This window comes from Sycon ciliatum, chromosome 3 (assembly GCF_964019385.1).
Source record: "Sycon ciliatum chromosome 3, ocSycCili1.1, whole genome shotgun sequence".
Classification (NCBI taxonomy): Eukaryota; Metazoa; Porifera; class Calcarea; order Leucosolenida; family Sycettidae; genus Sycon; species Sycon ciliatum.
Window position 1 is genome coordinate 25,228,086 of NC_088645.1, and position 14,088 is coordinate 25,242,173.

Genomic DNA, 14,088 nt, shown 5'->3' on the forward strand with positions numbered 1-14,088 from the left:
GGAGAAGACTGGGGTGTTGGCGTCCAGTGTACAGACACCAGTCACATTTCCTGTGTCTTTTGCAGCATACAGGCTGAGACCTATCACTGTAGAGTCCACTACTGCATGAGTTATATTTGTACCAGGGAGTAGTAAAATACAGGGAGGTGACACGAGCATGTACGGCCAGTTTGACGATTGCCTCAGCACCGTTTTCACCCGGCGGGTGAGATTGGGGTACTATGCGTACCGAAGTGTGTGACACGCGCGCGGATCAGGATTCTCTCGATCAGGGAGTAGTAAAATACCTACCGCCAAAGAGACTCCTACTGCAGCCCGTAGAAATTCAGCGCTGAGAATTTCCAACAATTGTTTGCCTTTACAAAGTTTGGTACTCGACCAAACTACCACTATGTCAGGATAGAAGTCCAGCAAGAGTGGTATCACTTTGGGAGATATCCCTGCGTGCCGTAGATTTTTCCTGTGTCGATACAAGCTGTTTACGACGACGTAGCCCGCATTTCAATCCTTGACATACTTAGGAACATTTTATTCCGAAAAGTGAACACCCGAATCTCTAGCATACCATAATATGAAATGCTCATCATCACAAAGAAGGTAGAGAAGTACTGGTTGATCACAACTGAGGAGAAATTAGTGCCGATCGTGTGGTGTCCTAGAGATTTTTTCGACTTCGAAATCGGTGCACTCGCTTTTCATCTCCAATCGTACACGTATTGTTCTCAAGGAAATCACCTTCGTTCTATTGCTCCATGCCGTCGATCGGGACGAATTTCGGAAAGGTGATACCTTTCCATATGATGATGACACAGATGTATCACAAGAGCAAAACAAATGCTGTTCCATAGGATGGATAGAGCTTTTCTCGGAATTAGTTCTTCGACAAATACTCAAGATTGATTCAGCAATTTGAAACTCGGATGTTGAGCCATAAATAAATGTGGAAGAGAAAAAGACATATGGATACGAGTTAAGAGTAACTCTCCATCACTGTAACATGCTTGTACAATTCGTTTTCGCAAAGCTTCCCTTTCTTTACTTATCTTTGATATTTATGACCCACCCAAGTTGGGTGGTGTGCTGCTTTGCTGCTTCGAATTGTAGTTAGACCGCTTTGTCAAATATCGTACTGGTCTCGTCATCGTCCAGTAACAATCGACATTCTTTGTTCCGTTGGGACTGTGGCTTTTGCTCGTTTTCGTTGCGCTTGCCTTCCCCTCTTTGGTCTTTTCCATAACCTTGAACCTTCCAAGTTGGAAGGCTGTCGGTTAGTGCTACGGAGATGTGTTAAAGCTAGGTGTCAGGACGTCGAATGTTTCAGTACTCTGTCAGTTTTGTGCCTAGTTATTGCACTTTCTGACTGTATATAGTATCATGTTACAGTGATGGAGAGTTACTCTTAACTCGTATCCATATGTCTTTTTCTCTTCCACATTGATTCAGCAGATCATCTTTTTTTGCGAAAGAAAAAAAAACAAGCGCGAGGTACCCATCAAAAATCACGATTAGTGGCGTGTCACCTCCCTGTATTTTACTACTCCCTGATTTGTACAATACATAGCAGGCGTACACGGTGTGCCTCGCAGGACTGCGAGATGCTGCAGAAGACCAGGTTCAACCTTTCTGGAGGGCCATTCACCGACGGCGGGCTACACGATGCTGGAGGAACTAGGTTCCAGTGAAAACCCAAGATTCCTTTGCTCCTGGACGCTCCGACGGGTTGTGATGTCTGCCAGGTGCGCAGTAACTAGTATTTTCATCGCTATAGCGAGGACGACGCGGATCGGCAAAACTCTCGCTCACAGCCATCACCAGCCTCTCAAAAACATCACTTGGCATCCCCCAGAGCCTCTGAGGTATAGGAGAAAGCCAAAACAGCTCACAACAAACAAAAGCTAAAGACGATGGAAAGAGAGCATGTCAACAACAAGACGAACAGGTTGAAGTTCAAATGGTTTTGAACACTCTTACCACCAACTATACCACTTCTTTCAATAAATCGTGACGGCATTTTGTTTTAACGAGTGAGGAGATAGCTTCTTCTGCGCTCTTCCATCGTAGTTCTTCTGAGTGCGCCGGAGAGTACTGAAGTATGAGAAAAGTCAAAACTGAATCCTGAGCTGCGAACCCCAAACATGGCATCAAGACACGTGCCTGTTGCCAAGTCGTTGCTAGCATTTGGCCAATCCCTGCTTCGTAGTAACAAGAGGACATAACCCCAGGGGGTGGGGGTTATGTCCTCTTGGCAGTAACCATTCACGCTACCGTCTGTTTTCTCTTGCTTATTTGGCTGCAGACAGATGGAATAGCGCTCCATCTGATATCCGCACTGCTGCATCATCCCTATTTCGCCCTGCATTACTTTCATTCTTAGGGTACCCCGTAAGAAGACCTTGAGTCGGTGGGGACTGCCCTATTGAAATATGAATAAATACCGGTAAAAATGTGAAAAAGAGGTTGGTGCGACTTCGGCGATAGTACTAGTAGGAAGAAGTCCATCGAACCGTCCACTCGGCAAACCTGCAGGCTGCAAGAAAGCACCACTCCCCGCTCAATACACAGTGTTTCGGGGAATTCACCCCTCATCAGTTGAGTCAGTCAACGGAGCGTCTCTTGAAGTTTGTATCCCTGGTGATGTTTGTGCCTGGAGAGCAGTATAATATAAGTGGTGCTCTTCAGGCACAATCTTCCTCAGCCTACTCAAGGAATCGTTGTTGTACCGTTAAGCTAATGCCAGTAATGGGTTAATGAACAATGCAACACGAATGAACTTTTATAGAACAACCAAGGAGCAACAACTTAGTGACAGTCACTGAAAGGTACAATCACGTGATTTGTAAGGAAGAAATGATAAAATTTTGAAAATGAGCGAACATACACCTAGCGGGTGCTAACAACCGTTGCTAAGGCCATGGTAAAAATTATCTTTGATTTCTCAAGTACGCGGGCACCGATTTTTGGCGGCGTACCGACGAGTTTTTTTTAATTCTATGCAAATGCGCGCATGAAAACGGTCAATCCGAAAGGAATGAATCGAGGAGAATACTAGTACCGGTATTTTTCAACTCCCTGGCCTGAATAATTATGACCATGTACATATGTGTGACCAAGAGTGCATAAACAGTTTATGGACTCTTGGTGTGACCCTATCTTTGGAAATAAAAAAATTGTGGGAAATAAAATATAAAATCGCTCGCTCGCACCGATTTTCACAGGCTCATGACCTGAGAATCAACTTTATTTGTTTTACCATGGCCTAATCAAAATACTATTATGACAAAGTGATGACTGACTGGTAATAGCAGAACAATCCGCAGGTCTATATCTGTGCTTCGTGAATATAATCTCTTGATTATTAAATATGTATGGGCATGCTGGCAGCTTTCTGTCGCTCATCTTCTTTCTTCATACTGGTGATATTGAGAATCTGTCTTTTTCACTCACAAAGCAACTGTTCAGTACGTGGGGTAGTGGTCTACCAGAGCAATCACACTCACCACCGTAGTGGTTTTCCAGAAATGAGTAGAAGCAAAAACCACACTCGCAGCCACATAATAGATAAATAGCCCAAAACATCTAAATCATCAATCAACGAACCGCCAGCAAGCGGGAGAAAACTCAGAAAAGATCGCAAAATCAAGTGAAAACGGCATGGGTGACTGGGCAGCAGGGGAGCGCCTGAAAACAATGACTCCCTACATTCCTAGCCGCGACCGCTCAACCGGGCTAGAGGAAAAACACGCCTTTCGGCCAAAAAAACCTTTCTAATTTATTAATTCCTGCCCCGCTGCCAGTCAGACCCAAGAATAGAGACAACAAGAAATTGTATGTAATAACCGGTGTATGTCATAATCATAAGCCACACACATCGGCATAGAATATCAAGAAGAACAGCGGAAGACCCCCATAACACCAGGGTGGGTGGGTGGGCAACTTCAACTACCACGAGGAAAAACAAAGACCACGATGGCAGGTTCAACGGAGTTGCGTATAACAAGAGCAAACACATGAAAATATCTGTGAGTAAAAAATACGTTTTTTGCACTCTTTCGCTCCGCTCAGGCGTGTAAAAACAAATAGTTCAAGCATTGGACGGCATGTTTGCAGCAAGTACTCTGCGACAATCACGGAGACTGGAAAGACAAATAGCATCACGGTTGAGCTCGCTAACCGCTGTCTCCAGTGCACCGAGCACATGGCCAAGCGCCTTCAGAAACACAGACATGGCCGGAACAGCAGCCAGTGATGTCAGTGAACTGGGCAGACATTCACAGCCAGTGCGCATAAACCAATCGGCGAGCCAGAACCTTGTGGCATGCTGGTCTAGTCTAGATGCGGATAGAAGAAATTGCTTGTCACCACCGGACGCTAGTAACATGTTGTGGAGTAAGCTATCCAGAGGGGGCTGCTGCTGCTGGTGGTCAGGGTGGTCAGGGTGCAGATTAGATGCTGGTGATGAAGTCTTGCCACTGCTGCTACTGCCGCTAGAGGTGAGGGTGGCGGTGATAGTGACACCGCTGTTGACAGCTTGAAGGAGAGATGAGCAGCAGGAGATGATCATATCAGCAATCAAATGTGTTGTCGATCGCTTTGAAGAGCTCAAGCGTTCCAACACTTGCAGTAGCGAAGTAGAGAATGCGGATGTTTGCCTGTGACACGCTAGGCTGCTTAGCAACATGATCATGTCCACTATTTGATCATCCGGGCAGTTATCCACTACAGTTTCCACCGCCATGAGCAACGGTCCAACGCCATTGTCTGAGTGCATGGCTTCAAGCATTCTGAACGCAAACATGCGCAACGTCAACACCTCAGACTGGTGATGATTGGCTTTCCTGGCGGCCTCCTGGCTGTATGCCCTCATCAGGCTTGGTGACAAGTAGATCAGATCAGAGAGAACCTGAGAATTGCATAGAGAACACACCCACACATACACACACACACACACACACAAACACACAAACACACACACACACACACACACACATACACACACACACACACACACACACACACACACACATGCGCGTGTGCACGTAGCCAGAAGAGACGTATTACGTCATTAGTTGTCCAAACATCATCTATTGCCCCCCCCCCCCCCCATAATGGAGAGCTTGTGCATACAGCCGTCGGTGTATGGGAGAGGAGACACTTGCAGAAATTATGCATGAGCATCTAATGACTAGGTCTAGCAACACATCACGTACATGTATGTGACGGCTGCAGTGACGTTAGTGGAGTGATTTGTGCTGTGACAATCAAAGTAACAACCAGTGGTGGTGCACACCCAATTTCCACATTCCAAGCCGTTGTAAATATTCTCTCTCTCTCTCTCTCTCTCTCTCTCTCTCTCTCTCTCTATCTCTCTCTCTCTCTCTTTAAAAAATCTACAACTCGTTTGTTTGTTTACTGTGTTACTCAACTGCCACTACATGCTCTGTCCCATCCGGCAGCCTTGAGAAGGAGAGAAAGGAAAGTCACGTACGAGACAAACAAATAATAGAGCGCATGACTACTGCAAATACTACAACGAATTTGTTTGAGAACAAAATAATGCACTGGAATAGAATTCCCTTCGAAGCTAGAATGGGGTTTGTGATGAGAAATTGAGAATCCTTACAGAAGCTAGGGAACTAGAACTAGGCGGAGAGTTTGGCTAACTGTTACACACTCCTGCAATCAGCTACAAAGTAAGACTAAGAGTATGCGTAATACAACACAAATTAATAACATCATTGTAATACAGAACTACTTGTACTAGTAGTAGTCTATTTAACACCGGAGTGTTAACCTTCATGTAACCTAATCATTCACAACTGACATGCAACAATACACAAACTTCACAGCACTAACCTTGCTCTCGTTAGAGTTGATCCATTGCGTCACCACAGGACAGAGAAGATCTTCCCAGACGATCTCGCCGTGGTCGGTGTGATCGCGACACGAGCTCCAGACGTTCGCGATGGCCTCGGGCAGGAAGGCCGCACACTGGTGTTTCTCCCTGTCAGCAAATAACTCTCCGAGCGATGCACACAGGCACTTTAATTCTACACTCGGTAACTTCCCGCTGTATAGCCTGGACAGGAGAAGCTTCTGATTATCCAGAGAAAACTTGAGAAACGTTCCGTCGGTGATCAGGTTGACCAGCATGGTGCTGTCGTATTCTTTAGCGTAGCTCTTCAACAGTATTGTCAGGCACTCGCTATGAACATCTCCAGGAGCGGACGACATTCTTAGCAGTTTGATCATGACCGATGACCATTCGAATGTGGGTGGGATTTCCACGGCTTGGCACAGCGATCGTAGCAGTGTATGAATACACGGCCACAGCATTGTGTTGACAACGCCATCACCTGTACGAGTAGGAATGGTTACTTGACTTGTGAGGGCTGAAAGCTGAGCAACAATTTGTTGCAGAACAGATTGGACGTTCGACTTCGACCGAACCGCCATGGACTCTTCATCAGGATTGTGCAAGGCCTGTAGTGAGTTCTCTTCGTATAGCTGATACCATACTTCACCAACAGCTTGCACCGCGATGGATGAGAAAGATGTGTCGGCGCTGTGTCTCGCCGTGTCCAAGCCCTTCACCAGATCATATGCAGGTACCGGGCATGCTTTGATGTGCAGTTTTTTCTCTTCTCGCCACATGAGATGATTCTCTCCAAGTAATACTTGCATACTGGCAACTTGACATTCCCAAGATTGCAGGAGACCGCTGCCAGCAGAGAGATTACCAGCACTACGTAGAGTGTCTTTCAGCTGGTCATATGTATTGGATAGCACGGACTGTGACGTCTTCTCTCCAAGCAAGGACAGTGCCATCAAACACAGCATGCGTGACTTGGACACCAGTGGCGAAGTAATGGCACCACTATCAGCTACCAGCAGAGTATTGGCCAGCATCTGGTCTCTCTCAGTGAGCTTGTCCAGTGCATGCGATACCAGGTATGCGTAGCACACTGACCAGGAGTACAGGGAAGCCTCCTTGGCGAATCTTGACAATTCAGTCTTCGACTTTTCCGCGTCGAAAAGACCTTCGGCACGTGATAACAGCATGGAGCAGATGGTGAGACCCTTGTCGAACGTCAACTCTTTGTTTTGAGTGTTCTTCAAGAGATCGGTGACAACTTGGCCGGCAACAAGCGTAGCGCCATCCCTGTGTGCAGCGAATGCTGATAAATACTGCTCCCGAGCTTCCTCGAACAACTTCATACCGCGCACTCCTTCCACGACCCAAACGCGCGTTGTGACCATAGCCGAGAAGAGTGTACCCATAGAGAAGGGCAGGACCAGGTGCAAGAGACGATTATCACCGTAGTCAAGGGCGGCTATCATTTGGTGTGTGCCAGCGCCAGGTAGTTTAGCACAGTGTTGTGACAGCGTATCAGTGATCATCTTCAGTACTGGCCAGTCTCTTCCCACCAGTGTATGGCATAGAGAGGTCACACCAAGAAACAGTGCACTCAGGCAGAGGGCACCGTGTTTGCCTTTGCTCACCTGTCCCTGTGTTCCCCAGCTGAAGATCTGCTCGTTGGCAAAGACACCTCCAGCACACATCACCTTGTCCGACGCCATGTTCATCATCGTCGCTATCATCTTGGCTTTCCAGCTCCGGAGGCGTGGATAGATTGATACTGGAAGATCAGTGTTACAGAAATCACAAGTCACGCGGTACAACTGGGTCAGTGCCAGGGTGCTGTTGAAGAGACTGTTCGTACCCAGCCTGGACCCCTTCTGTAACACATCAAATATCTTGTCACGTGCCCCAGAAAATGCCTGAAGCTTGTTGACGAGGCTCTCCTCGTCAGTGTGGTTCACCTGGATCAGGTGTGCAAAGAGACGACGCAGGAATGCACACCATTTCTCAGCCAGACCCAGGATATCCATAGTACCAGCATTGGGAGCAGGCGGTGCAATCTGAGAGAGGAGATTCTGCAGCAGGATGAGGTGACGGTCGGTGGTCGCGTTACGACTGGCCTTACTCGCTATAGAACTAGGCTGATGACAGGACAGCAAACCAGCTGCCAGGCTTGGTAGCGATGCCGGTGACTTGCAGGATTCGTACAGCTTCAGCAATGATTTCGGCACGTTGCCGAGAACACGCACTAGTCGAGCATCAACACATTTCACGGTACTGATGTTGTTGTTGTTGGTAGGACGGCAGCGATCATTGGAGGCTGGACCACGTGACTGTGTCTTCAGTTCATGTTGCAGCAAGTGAGCAAGGAACTTAGCGTGACCGTCTGTAGCTCCAACGTTGCAGACCATTAGCGCTGAGAGTGCATCGGCTGGAATGGGCTGAGCACCGAACTGATCCTGTGACGGAGGAGCAGGCCATGGAGAAGCTGCTCCATTCGATGCCGTCTTGCAACCACTGCCATTGCTGCGGGCTTGTGTAGAGGACACGGTGGAATCATGTGCGGCGGCCGCGTCTTGGCTGCTGGCAGGTTTCAGTAGCCCAGTGTCCAGTAAGGCTTGGATGTGTGCAGGGGGCAGCATTGACGCTTGGAAACACTCCACGGGAAAGCAGGACAGCGCCTCGTACGCTGCTGAGATGACGGTGGTGCTGCTCGCAGGCTGTGAGAAGATCATCCTGAATAAACTGGAAATGAGCTCATGATACAGTGCCTCGTCTTGGCGACTTGGCAACTGTTCTCCTTGCAACTCAGCCATGGACCCCATCAGTCTGCAAACGGCAGCTTGTGCCAGCTCCCTGGTTTGCATGCTGAGCTCTTGACCCAATGTAGTCCACACCGCTTTGAACTCGACCACCTCGTTCAATATCATCAAGTGAAGACTGCGAGTGGCCATTGCGATCACCTCTCCACGCACATCCAATCTCACTGGTGCCGAAAGCAATCTACGGATGATGGGCATTACGTCACTAGCGTGTTGAGATGACCGCGTCTGAGCGATGTCAAGAACTGTTGCAGAGCATGACATCAGCATCTCCGACGATGACGTCATGTGTTCGGCGCACACCGTCAGAACCTTCAGCAACTGCGGAAAGAGACGATCCATCTTCTGCCAAATTTTGCACACGAGACGCAGCGACAGCGGCTGTAGTGATGCTTGTGCCATCAGCCCTGTTATGGTGGCAACCACTGGTGATAGCATGACGTTGTGTGTGACCATCTCAGGCAGAGCGTGTAGAATAGCTAGCTGCACGTCCGCTTCCATAGTGCTGACGTTGAAACAGTGTAACAGCATCTTCAGCAGGTCATGTGACAGCGGAGGGCACGCCACTGCCAGGCTCTGCATAGCCAACACGGACGCTAAGCGTAGCTCTCTGCACGACCACCCAGACACCAGGACGGAGCTGACCACCATTGCTACCATGGAAAACTTGTACAGGGACGGCGTGTCCAGAGCAGCCTGCGGATTAATCTTCTTTAACTCTGACTTCGTATGATCAAGCCATAGCTTACACAGCTCGGGTTCGCGTTGAAACAGGAGCGGCAGGCGGGCTGCAGAGCGGATATACTGTGCCAGTGAGCTGACGAACGGGACTTGAACTGACTCTGCAGCGGTGGTGTCTGCGCCATTCAGGCTATGAGCAGCGCCACCACCTGCAGTAGTATTGCTATGACTGCCACCAGCCAACACCAGGCTATTTTGTATAGCAGTTTGACACTCCAAAAGCAACGCAGCTGCGGATGACGATGGAGTAGATGATGTAATAGTAGTAGTAGTAATATTAGTACAGTACAAGGGCAAAGCACCCAGCGACTGATCGGCGGCACTGCTCATGAACGGTAGAAACTTCAATAGTAGATTTAGAACGATGGTGGCGAAGAGAGTTGGCTGGTGTGCCAATACCACGTACAAACTTGGAACAAACACAACGGCAGTGGTTGCAGATGCATCAATGGACTCGATCTCCTTCAGCATGACGTCAAGAGGTTGATTGTTAGCCGCCGCCATGTCCAAAAGCCATGCCGCAGCAATGTGGTACATGGATAACTTATACGACTCCTCAATTGCGGTGGCGAAGACTGACAACCACACTAGCTTCCTGACTCTGCGATAGCATTGCAGAGCGCTCATACTGGATTCAAACCTTGACATATTCCTACTACACAGCCAGTCAATGAGCAGTTTGACAACGTAACACACATAGCTGCTTCCTTCACGCTGCTGCTGCTGCTTACCGTTCTCATGCGACGGAACGCCATTTACACTCTTTTCACTCGGTACCACGTAGTCCATGTCGGCTTGCATGGACTCAAGAGCGCTCTCGACCAGAATCTCCACCAGCCTCTCACGATACTCAAAACCCACGTTGTCATAGAGAATGAAGTGGACGACGGGCTCGGCAATGCTCCACAGTCTTTGCTGCTGCGTGTGGGTAGTAGCCGCACTGCTGTGTACCATGGAGAGAAGGTGACGCAGTGCATGTACCACCGCCACTCTGGCACTTGGGGAGTACCTGAATGCGGACACCAGTGGATGTGAGCCATGGCCGCTGTTGGACTTGGATGAGCTGTTGAGTGCCGACCAGAAATTGTTTTCCTTAGACTCCACCAACAGACTCAAAATGCTGCCAGTGATGATCCATGTACATCTGGCAGAGGAGAGACTACTAAGCAGCCGCTGTGTAACAATCTGTGCTGACCATTGGCCGCAGCGCACACGTCGCAGCAGTACATCGCAGCAGTCTGACACAACAGCCACATCCTCGTGCCCACAGCTGTCCAGGAGAAGCTGCAGTTCCGGTGTGAGTTGCGACGCTGAATCAATCGCAGCTGTGTCGCTGATAAGACTTTCTAGACGACCAATAGCCGACGTTTGAATGGAGACTGAGGGGAATGCAAGCCTGGATCTGATTTCTTCCATGACCGCCATCATATATCCGAGGCAACAGGAAACGCAGAGTCAATTCGAATCGATGATCACAGCCGAAACTGCTAAAGTGATTCTTGAACTGACTGGAAATACACTGCACTCAGTTCTTCTTGCAAGAATGATCACCGGTAATTTTGTTCATCTGGACAGCAAGCGTCTGCAAGATACAGCAACTGAAAAAGTGAACTACTGAACACCCGATAACGACAACAACGACTGACTGACGTTCGTCTCGCTCACAGCAAAAATGACTGACCTTGCAGAGATAGGCGTATGAACGAACTAAACAAAAATGACACTGTTTGCATGGGTTTTATCAGATACTAATACACGTGTGCACTGAACTACACGTAGATCTACGAAGCCTAGCTAGCTTGGCCCGCTACTGCGCTAGTCTTGGCCCGGGCCGTCAGTCGTCACATCCTAGCTAGCTACCTACATGTAGGCTTGTAGGTCTATGGTCTACGTGGGGCTAGGCCGTTGGGGGTTGATATCCACGCGTTGTCATTTTAGCTCGAGGTCATCACTTGAACCCACTCAGTGCCCACGCCAGTGAGCAGCCGCCTTGGCTTGGCATACTAGTACTAGTAAAAGTACCTTCTTCTAAGGTCCTTTAGTCTTTAGTCTTTAGTTTAGTATTATAATACTTTACAGATTACAGTCACAATGATTGTCATGATGAGGTGCGACCATAGTCATTGTACCGGCACATGAGTCATGAGTCATGACTGTGTGATTGTGTAGACACGTGCACGTAACAGTAAAAAGTCATGTACTACTCACACCTTTTAATTCTTTACTCTTTAGCACTAAGTGTGACTGTACATTTACCTGGTCACGTGTCATTGCTACAATCATAAAAAGCACGTCGGTAGACTCTACGGTGTAAAAGGACGTTGGTAGCGATGTAGTCAGGTAAATGCATACAAGCCATGTATGAAGCATGCCCAGCCGAGGCAGCTACATGTACTTACACGAATCCGGAGAAATGATTTTAGAAGTTTTCTTTTAGAATACTGGAGATCGCTATGGAAGAAACGTACGCGACGTGAATTTCAAACAGACGAAGGAAATGAGGCAGCTGATAATCAGATTCATTTTTCAAGCCCATAGCAACTAAGCTTTGGTTCAGTCTGTGGACCTCACCTTCAAAAATCTATGGCCATGCTGATTAGAGGCCGTAGACCGCAGTTCATGCAGTACTTTACCAGTACTAAAAAATAAAATAATTCGGCCGGGAGGGTGAAAATTTGGGGCTGGGCGCGGACGATAAACAATCATTTTTTTACTTGGCCTTAGCCTACAGATTAGTGATTACAGTGATCATGATGAGGTGCAACCTTGTACATAGTCATTGTACCGGTGTCACATGACTGTGTGATTGTGTAGACACGTAACAGTACTACTAATAAGTAATAATAATAGAAATGGCAGTTCGCATATCACTCATTGCATGAGCTATGAGGTCAACGCATCTGTTAACAATTTCAAGCCAACAGTACTATACCGGTATATCTTTACTTATAAAGAAGAGGCACCTGTGACGTGTGTTTGTTTGTGTGTCACCCTGAGCACGCGAAGCGTGCGAACAGTGTAGGTAGCTAGCGGCCGCAGAAGCACAGACCACGCGAAGCGTGCGAATCGTGTAGCTAGCGGAAGCAGCCACAGAAGCACTGAGCACCGGAAGGGTGCGAATCGTGTAGCCACCACCACGTGCTGAGCACGTGTGCTGTTCATGTACTTGCTTCACCCGCGGCCGGCCCGGCCGGGTGAAGCAAGTATACTTGCTTCACCCGCATGCCACGTTCGGCCAGGCAACGCTGGCGGGGTGCTGCTATAATATTACTACTATGTACTAACACCTTTAGGCTTTACTCTTTAGCACTAAGTGCTACATACATGTACATGACTGTACATTTACCTGGCCACGTGTCATTGCTACAAAGTACAATCATAGAACTGTGACGTCGGTATGTAGCGAAGTGGTCTGTAGTACCAGGCTGGTCGTTAGTCACGGTGGTCTTTAGTTACAGGTTTTTACTGTAGGCACATGTAGATCTACTTCTGTACCCGCTGAGTGAGGGCACCGACCCCGGATTTCCATGTACCCGAGGGACCACGACAGTAGTAGTACTAGAGTAGAGGATCGAGGAGCGAGCAGCTGTTTACAGCTGTTGTCGAACAGGGCTACAACTTCCGCGTCATCCATGCCACTACATGGTACTAGTATACTCAATCTACATGATTGTATAACAAAACTAACACTATTCCAAAGCCGCGGACTGGGTTCAAGGGAGTACGTAAAGGCCTTTACTTGAGAACGGTTTTGTTCACAACACCAATTTGTGGGATGGACGACGCATCTCAACTTCCCAAGATAACGTTCCTGTTTCCGGAGCGGCACTCGTTGCGTACTCCCTTGAACCCAGTCCGCGGCGGCTTTGGCATAGTGTTAGTATTACTACTATTGTATACTTATACAGTACAATGATTTTGTAGTGGGATGGATGACGCAGAATTAACAGTTACCGGTAGTTGCAGCCGTGTTCGATAACAGCTACTCGCTCCTCGATCCTCTACTCCGCTGCACGCCAGCCGTCATGCCGAGGCGATAGTCTACTACACTTACTAGCGGTCTCCGTGAAAACTGATGTCAGACTGATGACTTGTAACTGGTGTAAGGTTGTACATGACGCAATTGTTAGATTGACAGCATGAAACAAGGTGGAGGACACTGTGTTCGAAAACAGTGACCTTACTTCAGCCTTCCGCGGTGGGACCGGGGCTCTACCAACCGCGGAAGGTTGTAGTAAGGTCACTGTTTCCGAACACAGTGTCCTCCACATTGTTTCATGCTGTCAATCTAACAATATGTGTGAACTATAACAAGGTTTATCTAATACTACTAGTTCTGAACTAGTATTGGGTTATATTATACCAAAGTTGTACTTGTAGCAAGAGTGTATAACCCCCTGGGGGGTTATATACTCTTGGTTGTAGAGTTAGTCGCTTATAATCAATAGGGCTTGAAAGTGCTACGTCACAGCATAGCAACAATTAATTTGAAAAATTCAAAACTGGATCCGCTTGGATCCAGGTTTTGTATGAATACAAGCACATTTCAAGCGATCTTACTCACAGCAAGGTGATGTAGCCAGTGAAACTGACTGGATTGGCTAATGGGGGCGGGGTGACAACTGGTGGCGAAGAAAAAGTCACACCTGCGTACGAAATGCGTCG

At 48.0% G+C, this 14,088-nt stretch overlaps 1 protein-coding gene across 1 annotated transcript; it reads right to left on the reverse strand.

Annotated features, from left to right (window-relative positions):
• Window positions 1-3,236: 3,236 nt before the first annotated feature.
• LOC135811886 (uncharacterized) lies at window positions 3,237-8,873 on the reverse strand. The gene is made up of 2 exons (XM_065325129.1): window positions 5,854-8,873; window positions 3,237-4,900 (listed from the first exon to the last, which is right to left on the reverse strand). The coding sequence occupies exons 1-2, from the start codon at window positions 8,812-8,814 to the stop codon at window positions 4,082-4,084; spliced, it is 3,780 nt and encodes a 1,259-aa protein (XP_065181201.1). The 5' UTR covers window positions 8,815-8,873; the 3' UTR covers window positions 3,237-4,081.
• Window positions 8,874-14,088: the final 5,215 nt, after the last annotated feature.

Bases quoted from the DNA above. Each gene is read 5' to 3' on its own strand.
- LOC135811886 (XM_065325129.1), bottom strand. From the start codon at position 8,814: ATGGCCACTCGCAGTCTTCACTTGATGATATTGAACGAGGTGGTCGAG. The intron at 4,901-5,853 runs GTTAGTGCTGTG...TGCAATTCTCAG, and splicing joins TCAACTCTAACGAGAGCAAG to GTTCTCTCTGATCTGATCTA.